The sequence below is a fragment of the Ursus arctos genome, unplaced genomic scaffold (assembly GCF_023065955.2).
Source record: "Ursus arctos isolate Adak ecotype North America unplaced genomic scaffold, UrsArc2.0 scaffold_11, whole genome shotgun sequence".
In the NCBI taxonomy this organism is placed as follows: Eukaryota; Metazoa; Chordata; class Mammalia; order Carnivora; family Ursidae; genus Ursus; species Ursus arctos.
Genome location: NW_026622775.1, coordinates 51,860,495 through 51,872,796, shown reverse-complemented (window position 1 = coordinate 51,872,796; position 12,302 = coordinate 51,860,495). Strand labels below are relative to the sequence as shown.

At 38.5% G+C, this 12,302-nt stretch overlaps 1 protein-coding gene across 4 annotated transcripts in view; it reads right to left on the bottom strand.

The window, feature by feature from the left end:
- KLHL2 (kelch like family member 2) overlaps positions 1 to 12,302 on the bottom strand; it is a 96,455-nt gene that overhangs the window by 37,051 nt on the left and 47,102 nt on the right. For all 4 annotated transcript variants that reach the window (XM_026499597.4, XM_057310162.1, XM_026499598.4 and 1 more), the window contains one exon: positions 4,810 to 4,972. In XM_026499597.4, coding sequence (XP_026355382.1) covers positions 4,810 to 4,972 — 163 coding nt within the window. The remainder of the gene's footprint in view (positions 1 to 4,809; positions 4,973 to 12,302) is intronic.

Below are 12,302 nucleotides of genomic sequence, written 5' to 3'. Positions count from 1 at the left end.
GTCAGGGACTGGAGACGATTTCTTTGCAGGTTTTCCTGGTACTGGGGAATACTGAGTGTCCACCAATCCCAGAATTTCACTGGCTTAAAAATGAGATTGCAAGTCTCCCCAAAGATCACTAAGAACTGAAAGTAAGTAGCTTCTCAAATTTTTAGTGTGGGGAGTGGTGAGGTGGAAGAATGATTAAGGATCTAAAACTGCTGTTTCCCTTAAATTTGTTCGAAATTCTTACAATTCTACAACTGGCAACTTTTGTTTGTCAACACAGACAGCTAAATAAAATTCATATTTCTAGTTAAAATTATAACCTAACTTCCACAACAGTCTGGGACTTTTAAAACGCGCTGAAACAGAGAAGTTCGTTTTTTATCTCCTCTATATTTTTATCTTGGAGAAAATGCTAAAAACAAAAGTATTTGTGATTTGGGAAACTGTTAGAACACGGACACCACTCAAAACACCTGGGAAGTAAAAGCATCCACAAGCCGGCATTATCCAAACAAGTCTATACAACTTGGAATTAGGTGTGAAATTTTTTTTAGGCATGAAGCAAAAGTAATTTCATCTAGCTTTTTAGCTAAGAAAATAATCATTCAAGAGCATAACAAAGGCTGATTACAGTCCAGAACACCATGCCTCAACACGCAGATCATTTAACCTGGCTGGTCTGGTCGCCCTCAGCTGTCCACGATTTGAAGAACATGTCGCTACAGGCCCTGGTGAAGTGGCGTGGGCCGGTGCGACCAGCTGTGACTGCCAGCATCACGCTGCCAAAGCCACGAGAGTGCAGCAAGATAAGCAGCAAGGATTTAAGCCGCCCCCGCTCAGACTTTCTACCCTGCCCACTGGTTTCTCACATTTTTACTTGCTTTAAAAATGTGATATTATGAAAAGTAAGCACGAGTTCATAGAAGAAATTGCCACAGAGCACCTTAGTTCTTTCCTTATAACTACGCAATTTAATTCAATTATAATAAACACCAGAGAACTCATTTCCACTCTGCAAGAGAAAGGAATGAGGCAGATCTTATGTCCAGAATCTCTGGTGAGTTTTCAAGGAATAGGAGTGCTCCAGTCTCTGAACGGCAGCCATGCTTGGGATCAGAAAGTACCCTGAGGGGCACCTGGGTGGCTCAGTCCTTAAGCGTCTGCCTTCGGCTCAGATCATGATCCCGGGGTCCTGGGATAGAGCCCCGCATCGGGCTCCCTGCTCAGCGGGAAACCTGCTTCTCCCTCTCCCACTCCCCCTGCTTGTGTGCCCTCTCTCGCTGTCTCTCTGTCAAATGAAAAAAAAAAAGAGTTAGGGAGGGAGGGAGGAAGGAAGGGCCCTGAGGTTAAACAAGTCTTCTTTTCTTTCCTATCCTTTCTCTGTCGGCTCCCCTCTCTCCTTCCTTCTTCTTTCCACATCTGTAAGCATGCAGGTATGAACCCTTCTATTGCTCTGTATTCCTTGTTTTCTCTCTTTTTTTCTTGCCTAGGAAGGCCTGTCACAGGCCCACTTGCCTAGGACAGAAAAATGAAAAAGTAAGGTATTAACTTGCCCAATTGCCACTGTCCCCCTTCACTCTCCCAGACCTTTCTACATGCTCTAGGATTTGAATGTGAAAGTACTTTAGGAGTTTGGGTAGATTTTCTGGATGCATAAAGTGCTTGAATTGCAAAAAGAAAGAAAGGAAGGACTAAACAATTATTTGTTCACAGCAGAAAAAAAGACCGTTATCTTCCCATGTGGACGGACTCCTTACCTCCCCATCTCCTACTTGCATAAGATATAAACAACAATCAGATATTTTCACTAGGAAGAACAACTGGTTTTTTTTGTATTATTCTGAATTATTTACTTTAGAAAGTTTGTTATTAATATACCAAAGTATATGGAAATAGGTTCATTATATGAGGTTGGTCACTGCGATTTTCTTTCTTTAAAATTATAAGAATGAAATAGACATGAAATAATACGACAGAATTGCTTCAAATAATACAAGAGGATACAAAAATTCATCAAGATGTAGACTTGTCACTGTGTACTTTTCCATACATATATATATGTAGAGAGAGAAAATATATATCTAATATATATATTGGATTTCATTAAAAAGTTTACATGTAAAAAATAACAACAGAGGAGGGGGATAGTTAAAAACAGAGGGGTATATAGTTGCAACAAGATTTTCCATGAATTGACAACTCTTAACGTTTGATGAAGAGTACTATTCTATTTTCACATGTGTTGTAATTTTCATAATAAAAGATGTTGTAAAATGTTACTTATAAACTCAAGCAAATATAAGATTCAAAAGCATGGTATAAAGGCAGTATATCCTTTAAAACTAGACTTTGATTTAAAATATAGTGTATTAGGGGCGCCTAGGTGGCTCAGTCAGTTAAACGTCTGACTCTTGGTTTCAGCTCAAGTCATGATCTCAGGGCCGTGAGACTGAGCCCAGAGTTGGGCTTCACACTCGGCACAGAGTCTGCTTGAGATTCTCTCTCTCCCTCTCCCTCTGCCCTTTCCCACCCTCTCTCTCTTCCTCTAAAATAAATAAATAAATATTTTTTAAAAAATAAAATAAAATGTAGTGCATTAAAAATTAAGCATTAGGAGCACCTGGGTGGCTGGTGAGCATCCAACTCTTGGTTTTCAGCTCAGGTCATGATCTCATGAGTTGTGGGATCGAGCCCCAAGTTGGGCTCCGAGCTGAGCGGGGAGTCTGTTTCTCTCCCTCTCCCCCTCCCCGTCCTTTCTCTCTCTAAAATATATAAATAAATCTTCTTAAAAAGTAAGAATAATTTTGCTGAAAATGTCAATAAACCATCCACAAAAAATTCTTTGCATAATTATGAAGAAGGACTCTACAAACTAAGACCTGGAGGTGTTCAAATCTGGTGGATAACTGTTCATACTTTGTAGTACACCACACTAAATTTAAGATTTTAAATAAGAGAAAGAAATAATTAAATCTCACAAAAATCTCCTAAACACAGTACATGAGCTGGTTCTGACAGGAACAGAACTAAGAGTTCTAGTACATCATGTGAATTATGTGTGGACATCTTTTGCATGAGTCCTGCTTTACTCATTCTGTCCCCAGTCCCTTTCCCTATCTTTTAAAAGTCAATAACGTGTATCAAGTCATATGAGACAACTAGCTGCCCAAGAAAGATATGTTTAACAGTGACTGTTTCACACAGAAAAAACTATCAAAAAATATACAAGCCTCCTTCATTCTCCCAATATAAATCACTTATAACAGGCACACTATGTCTAGAGGTAATGGATCTTACGGATTTAGAAGGAAAATTTTCTATTTAGCTGAAGAACAGCTGAAGAACACTGGAACACATCAGTGAATCCAAATTTGTCTTTGGTTTTTCTTAAAATGTCTCATCCCACTCAAGAGGATTACATGAATATCATTACATATTATAGGCATTCCCCAACTTACAGAAGGGTTGTGTGCTAAAAGTTCATCTGTAAATTAGCTTTCTGAAATTCAGATCACCTTTTCCCACTGAAAAGAATTTTATAAAGGGTAGTCAGGCCAATCAGGCCATTCAAAAGAAATCTATAAAATTCAAATTTACTGACATATATGCTTCTACTTTGCCCAGATTTCATTTTCCACAAGTGACAGTCCCTCCCAAGTGGGCTTCTTTCATCGTAAGACCCGTGTTCACTGCAGCACTGAAGGTTTTTTTCCTCCAACTAACCACTTACCATTGTTTCTTTGATAAATACAATAGGGATGCTAGCATTACTTCTCTCCAGTGCTTTGTGCGTGCACATGTATACACATTTACACGCACACACACACACACGCACACATACCCCTTATTTGGGTCAATGTGCTACCATGTCCCTTACTCATCAGAGTAAACACTGTGCAGCAGAGTTTAGATTTAGGCAAGGGGCTCTTGCATTTGAAGGTTGGAGGAAGTTAGGGTTCTAAAGCACAGTAACGGGCAGTGGTCCTGGAAGGTTCTATAGTAACGGTTCTTATTGGATCTCACAAATACAGGACAGAGATGGTGGGTTATAACTTCCACCAGGCTTATCTCCCCAAAGATGGTTAAAAAAATTAGAAACTTCCTAACAATCACCTTTAATATGTATTTTTTAAATGCTTGTAAATTCAGAGCAAAATCAATTATAGGTTACTTTCACATACTTTAGCTATATCCAAAACAATAACAAGAAACTCTCCTCCTCAGCTGGAGAGATAGGGGATCAGAGGGTCCTACAGAGCAACCAAAGTGATGGCTTCCTTAACAACAGCAATGGGCTGCCCCCTGCCACAGGAGGAGGGTACCAGCAGGAACTAATATCCTGGGAACTAGTGTCTAAGGAGAAAGATGCCTCGATTTCAGATCTACTTTTCCACTCTGCCCAAAGGCAACCAGACTTCAACGCCTTGAAAATTTTTAAGCCAGAAAATTGTTCTCCTGGGTTCAAGAAAAGGCTGTACAAAGCCACAGAGATTAAATGACTTAATTTCATATGCAAATATTTTCTCATACGTCTGTTAATTTGACAATTTGAAAGAAAAAGACATAGGGACTCAATAATTGCATAAAACTAGTTATTCTATTCTTTATGCCCAATACCAATTTATGGAGTTTTTTTTTAAGTTCAGAATTTTGTAAACATGCTTCAATTCTGCAGTGATACATTACTTTTTTAAATGTATTTTTATAAAGTCCAGATCCAGAAACAAGACACAACTTTCCGGAAATCACTACAGAATCATATCAGAACTCAAGCGTTCCAGATTCCTCATCTCAAACTCAGCCGAGGTCTATTTCACTTGCCTGCATAGGTGTTGGCTTTGTTCAGGAGGTCTGTGCATGCGTGCATATCAGCAAAAGCCCGAATTCCTAAGCAGTTGACAGGGTGAAGCTGAGATTCCAAAAATTCACAGCAGGTCTTCTTCACATCCTGTAACTGTAACAGACCAGCTGCTGGGAGAAGTACCTGCAACATACAAGTCAGTCCCGTGAGGCAGGTGGATGGAGGAACACTCACTATTTACCACTCCTAGACAGATCACAACACATGCTGCCATAACTTAAGATCTGCATCCAGACCCAAACGCTCCATGGAAAGTAATGGAACAATTATTTGCAAAAAGGGTGATGCCCCACATTCCCCATAATTTCTATAGAATCTTTCAAAGATCTCTTCTTGGTCAGAAGAATATAAAAGAATATCAGATCATATTAGATTAGTGGTTCTTTTTTATAAGAATAAACAAAATGTATCTTTGAATTTTAATAACATAAATTATTAGGATGCTAGGTGGTGCTATGGTTCAGTGAAAATGGTTTTTTTCCCCTCAATTCATGACCTTCAGTGATTCGCAGGGAAGACATGAGCCCAAGGTAATACATACCACAACAAAGACTCATTTTGCTCTTCCACTGTCTGAATAACACAACAAACTGCTTTTCTTAGGGGACAGAACAATTTTAAATTCAATAGTCTCAGTACAATCAGACAGTTTCTCTAAAATGTAATATATGTGCTAAAAAGGAAAACACAAAAGGTAATTACCTAATATTAACTTTTTAATTTGTATTTGTATTTGAATAACTCCAAGAGATTTTGTATTAATTATGAGTTTTTCTATGGGATTTAACCATTATCTTCACTATAAACACTATATCTAATACCACAACTGCTTTTCAAATAGGTCAATAATGGAAATATTTTTTTCTTGTTAAGTGAATTAGTGTGAAGCGATGTTAAGTACCACATTTGCAAGTCAAATTAAATAGGAAAACTTCATTAAAAAAAGAAGTTCTTAAACATCTACTGCTCTGTTATAAAAGCCAAAAGAAAAAAATAAACCTCAACTATTAGAACAATGGTCAATTTTAGAAAAGATCACATTAGCATAAAAAAATAAATAAAACCTAAGTTCCTTCACGAATTGACTTTCATATATGCCAAGCTGTAGCCCAAAGAGAAAAAGAGAAAAGAAACAGTAGTTTGGGATATCTTTTATAAGTTTTCCCTATCTATGTAATAAATCTTAAATGTATAAAAGAAAGAGTGTGTTCATGTCTTTCTGTAACACAAACTAGTCTATTTGTTTAAAGGAACCACAGAAGTTTTACCTCCCAATCTAGAGGCTGCATACGTAGTTAACCCACATGTACACACTCAAATGGCTAGGAATTAAGGATTAAAAGAATAATTTCATGTGTTTTTAATGCAACTTCCCCAACTAATATTAGTTTTCTCTAAAAATATAAAAACAGTATCTAGCGGCCTTTTCCTTCTGAATTTAAGAACAACAAAATGCAAATAATGCTGTTTATATAGCGAAACCTTTTTATAATATATAGTGTGTTTCATTATATTATGAGAATGGTTTCCATGGAAACCTCAAGTTGTTTATAATTTGCAAAGTGGAGGTTTTTCTACACTGGTATAATTGTGCTCCAAAGCAATGTAAAGTACATTCCAAGATGCTTAACAGTGCTGCCATTTAATTCAGCAAACACATACAGTTAAGAAAGCGGTCTTCAGTGTAAAATTTAATCTCTGTGAAATTTGCACAAATACTAATGATCACCCATCTAATCAGCATTTTCCCAAGGACAATACAGTGTGAGAAAGTAGTATTCAAACTGGTGGTAATATAGAAAGACAGAAGCCTTGTGGGGGAAAAAGCAGTTGAGCAGAAATGGGCTCACTCATACACTGCTGGTAGGAGTGTCTCAATGTTCTTGAAAACCAATTTGCCCATTTGAATCAAAATTACAAATGCACATATCCTCCGACCCAGCAATTTAACCCACGGGTACTCTAACAAATGCACAAAATCTCACATGCACAAGACATTCATTGGAGCACTATTGTGGGTAGCAGCAGAAGTTAGGAACAAGCCTAAATGTCCACTGCGAGGAGACTGATTAAACACTTATATCGCCTCCACTCAACGGAATGCTCTGCAGTCATTCAAAAAAATGAGGAAGCTATATGAATGAGACAGTGTCTAAGATATATTCTTAAGTGAAAAAAATTAGTGACTGATTCATACTATGCTAACATACACATGTATGCCCTCACTTATATACATATCCATCTAAAAAAGCAGCTACGGCAGGCTTTTAAAATTTTTGTTTTGCTTCCTTACCTTCAACTTCACCACTACCAAGCCCAGATCTACCTTATCAGGAGAATGAAATTTATAAAACTGTGGAATATGTAGGCCAGGGACAGAAAAAGTTATTTCAACAGTAGGCTCTGTTGCTAGAAATTCACATATAATTTTTAATTAATAGCAATGATGAGTCAAGTGGTCCAATGCTTGGCAAACAATATATATTAAATATACCTTAAGTGTTAGTCAAATGTATAAAACAAGTTTACTCATAATATCCTTCTGTAAGTAAATCCTTAAAAAATGCCTCAGTTTTATGATGTAATTTTACTAGTACTAAAATTCAATAGCTTATTAATTAGTAATTACATACAGCTTCAGAAACAATGAATAATTGGCCCAGGTTTACTAACATGACCCATGGTGATCATCAGTTACTCATGATGAAAACAGGAAAGCAGCAAGGGGCACACCAACTTTCTAGATTACTCTGTCTATTAGATTGCCAGCAAAAACATCATCACAGCTGGTCAGTGGAAAGCTAAAAATAAAACCAAATTTGCCAACTCTTTGGCCTATGATTCTTTCTGCTACCTTGAGCCTTCTCCATAGGTGCAGAATGGCAGTGTTTGTCCAATTTCTAAATCTCCAATACTTCTCTTTTCAGCAAGAGTAATAAAGACAACAATCACTTCAACAATACATTCTTGTAATTGCTTCCACTTAATGAGTAATTACTGCATCAGGCATTGTGCTAAACACTTCGCAGGCAGTAATATTTCATTGTCCCCATTATACACAAGAGAATACAGAGGCTTGGAGAAGTTGGGTAACTTGCCCAAGGTCACACACCTGGTATGGGACAGGTCGAGTCTGCTATGAGAGCTGCATTAACCGGAGTATAATGTTTTTAGATGGTACCCAGATAAACATTATGTCACTAGTTAGAAGTAGGTTTTTAAAGTTACCCTCTATTTATTTCAATAATATTCTTTTTAAAGTACATTTATTTAAGCAAGAATTGAATCCACATAGAGAAAAACATTAATATTTAATAGTGCCAGCAGTACAGAATATAGCAAAATCATGAAGGTGACACACAAATTGCTGAACTTTAGAAATCTCTGACTTGGAAGGTCACATTTAGTATTCTAATCTTTCAATATGTGATGTCATTCAGATTCTTATGGCTTTTGCGTATCACTGAAAAGGAAGGATGTGCCTTAATCTGGGGCTATTGCAATCCCACGGCATATTTTCTACAGAGTGGATAAACTCCACTATTAGTAACAAATGTGGGAAACACCTAGCAATGTAAAGACGTGGTTTCTTAATTTGCTATTTAGGTCACAAAAATATCTTGGGCATTGTAATTAAGAGGTCTGAAGAATAAATTTATGCCTTAAAAACTAATTTTTCTGAGCTCCCTAGAGCAAAGGTACAGCTGAACAGTGCTGCTTCTTATATGAAGTGGAATTATATTGACACAATAAACCTCCAGCCACATAGCATTATGACCTAATGGAAAATTTCCATTTGCTCCATTTTCCCCATTAATGCTGAGATTGATGAAAATAACCCTACGGCACTCTAAGATCTAAAGTATATTCCAAAACATCAAAGGAAAAGCAATTATGTTTGTTATATAATACAAATGTTAATGATATAGTCTAAGAATCGAAAAGTGATTAATTGCCATACAGTATGCTGAGGGATGGCCACACTCCAAAAACAGAAAGATCTCTCTTGATTATATTGAGGCGTAAGAAAAAACATATAGCTGGCAGTGTCTCGGGGTCAAGCCCTCACCTCTCCTTCCAGCAACCTCCTCCTCATCCCCCTTTAGTTCTAGTCTATCAACCCTGAGCTTCTCCACTCAGACCCTGGTGTTCCCACCATGATCTCTCAGTCCCTTTCAGGTTACCACTAACAGCATCACACCACTTCATCTCCTTTGTAACACTTACCAAAGTCAGAAATGATTTTATGTATCTGCCCCCATGTTTACTGTCTCTCTCCCTGCAGAAAAATATATGCTCTGGGCCAGTGGGGTCATATCTGTTTTACCTCCATTGTAGCCCCAGGCACTAGAAAAATATCTAGATGCATAATAAATGAATCAACCTGAATGTACTCTCCTGGGTATTTGTATTTTTAAAAGAGATACGATTTTGGATGTCCTTTGACCCAGAAATACAAATTCTATTTCTAGAATGTGTCTATATGGGACACTTGTGTCCTACTGTAAATCTTCTCAGGCTTACCTCTTGCTCAAGCCACCACTGCAGCAACCAGGTCCAAGTAGACTTTGATCACCTCCGTGAAAATGTAACTTAACAGTGCCTCAACCCCACCTCCCAGCACACCTCTCTCTGGCTTGCCAGCCAGGGAATGCCCTGGGAACTCACAGCTGTACCATCTGGAAGCACAGGAGAAACAATGCTGGTGGGGCCAGCCCTGACCTATGGAGAATGGTCAAAGAAAGATGATGGCTAAATTCTTCCCCTCTTTATTCCCAAGCAGATAGTTCTTTTTTTATTTTATTTTAAAGATTTTATTTATTTAATTGACAGAGACAGAGATAGCCAGGGAGAGAGGGAACACAAGCAGGGGGAGTGGGAGAGGAAGAAGCAGGCTCCCAGCAGAGGAGCCCGATATGGGGCTTGATCCCAGGACCCTGGGATCACGCCCTGAGCTGAAGGCAGACGCTTAACGACTGAGCCACCCAGGCGTCCCCCAAGCAGATAGTTCTGAGACACATTTCATAAGCCTCCTCAGATGGTCCTGGTGAAAAGCAAGTAAAAGAATGTGCTTCTGGATCTCTAGAATTCTAGCTAAGGTAGCAATGGTAAAGGCAGCTATTTATTCGGTGATTATCACCCACCATTTGCCGACATGGCTTCAGTTTGGCCTGTCCTCTGAGTACCATGAGTCTCAAAGGCCTATGATCATCAAACTAGTCTTCTGAGACTCTACACATTATTTTTCTTGTTCATGTGAAAAGCAATATCTTTAAGTGCTGGGAAAAACATGAAGTAAAAAAACATGACCAGCTAATTAAACAACTTCAAATCAATCATTTTGGTAAATAGAAAAAATTTATTTTCACCTAGATGTGCTGATTTCCAAAACACGGAGACAATAAAAGCCTGAACATTTTACACTGTGGAGACATTTTCTGCAATGAACAAAGAAGCAGGGGGAAAGCTACCACTGATTAGAGAAGACAAGTGGAACACTAGACATGGAAGACACCCGAGACAAACAATTAGCACCCGTGTGACACTCTTACACCAGCTGCACATTTTAAAGTAAGATGCTTTCATCCTACTTCACTTTGTTTGACAAGCCAAATTACACATAAGATGTTTCGCTTAGACAAGTACACTCCTTCTGCTTGGCTGTTAGGATCTGCAATTTATTTTCAGCTTGGGCATTTACTCCATAGGGGGAAATAATTTATGTAGTAAGTCTTTTAAATCCTGAGCCATTAGCAGTGTGTTTTTTGGAAAAGACTACCAAGGGGTCTGACTGTTCCATACACAAGATTTCCAGATGTCTATGAAACATGCAAACATGAAAACAGCACAGTCGCTATTAACTTTATAGTGAGTGTACTGCTAAAAAGAAAGTTTTTATTAATTTCCCAGCCATTTCCTATTCATATTAGAAGCACCTGTTTGTGTAAAGAGCAAGGGGGGCACCTGGTTGGCTCAGTCAGTTAAGCATCCCACTACTCTTGACTTCGGCCTAGGTCATGATCTCAGGGTCGTGGGACAGAGCCCCGCATCAGGCTCTGCACTCAGCAGTGAGTCTGCCTGAGAGTCACTCTCCCTCTCCTGCTGCCCGCGCCCCCCCCCCCCGGCTCTAGAGCATGCGTGTATGCGCTCTCACTCAACTAAATAAATCTTTTAAAAATAAAAAAAAAGTAAGGGCCTTGTGTGGCAGGAATGACCTGAAAACAGAGAAACTGCTGTTCAAAGGGCATGAGGAGAGGGAAGAAATTATTCCCCAACTTAAAGAAGCTATATTGCTGCTGGACCAAAAAAAATCTCATTACGAAATATAACCTGCAACTTTCGGTACTATACATCTTCTAAAATCTGCATTTAGTCTCCAAATTATAAACAAGTCATGTTCCACAAGTTTATTTTTTTCAATTGGCTTCTTGATACTCTTTTAGTCATAGAAACAGTATTAAAAATAGTTATAAATCACAGTATCAATGAATATAATATTACTACTTGACTGCTGCGACCTTATGGGGCACTGGGTGCAGGAAAGAAGGAGAAAGAAAGTTTCCTTCCTCTTTCTGGGATGTAGGTCTGGGTGGGTGCCTACAGAGTTTTGAAACAGGAAGTGTTTGACCCTGGCATCCTGCCACCTCATTCATACTTCCACATCTCAAAACCCTAAACCTCAACCACCAGGAGCTGGCCTCTGCTCTGTGCTCCCAGTTATGATTCCCTACACAGATCTGCCTGTCCTGACTACTAAGTGTTCCATCCTCTAACTATATTTAACTCACCTCCCTCCTCCCAACACCTCCCTTCCCAAGCTCCATCAACTGAGATGGCTACAACCAGCAGAGTCAAAAGGAAAACCATCTTATTATTAATTCATACTAATGGTTAATAACGCATCAACTTCCAGAACAAATCCCTTCCAGAGATATTTAAAGTTTTAAAAGAGGCTGACTCCTAAGCAGAATACATTCATAATTGAGGTCACTTCCAATGGTTTAATAAACGAGGCAGAAAGGCAAAAGTAGTAAAGAAAGAGGAAATATGTGGGCAATGTGGCTTTCCCACAGGCTGAAAACTACCCCTCCTTTACTATCCTTTTTACAGCTGCTTTTCCCATTCTTTTTAACCTAACTTTTCTCTAAAATCTCTCACTTATTCAACAGTGGCTCAAATGTTTAAACAAAGATAGCACCTACCTTGTAGAGTTGTTGGAAAAAAAAAATAAGTTGATCTACTGTTCAACACAATGCCTAGCACATGGCCAAGGAGCACATTAGCTCTAATTCAAGGTTTCTTCTTGGACTGAATCGAACACTCAATCCCATGACAACAGAATGCCAGGATTTCCTTTCTCCCTCACAAGATCATGTTCTATGCCAGATCATTTACAATGGGCATAAGGTTGTTTTCTCTTTTGATCAAATTATGTAAAAGACATAATCAGGGA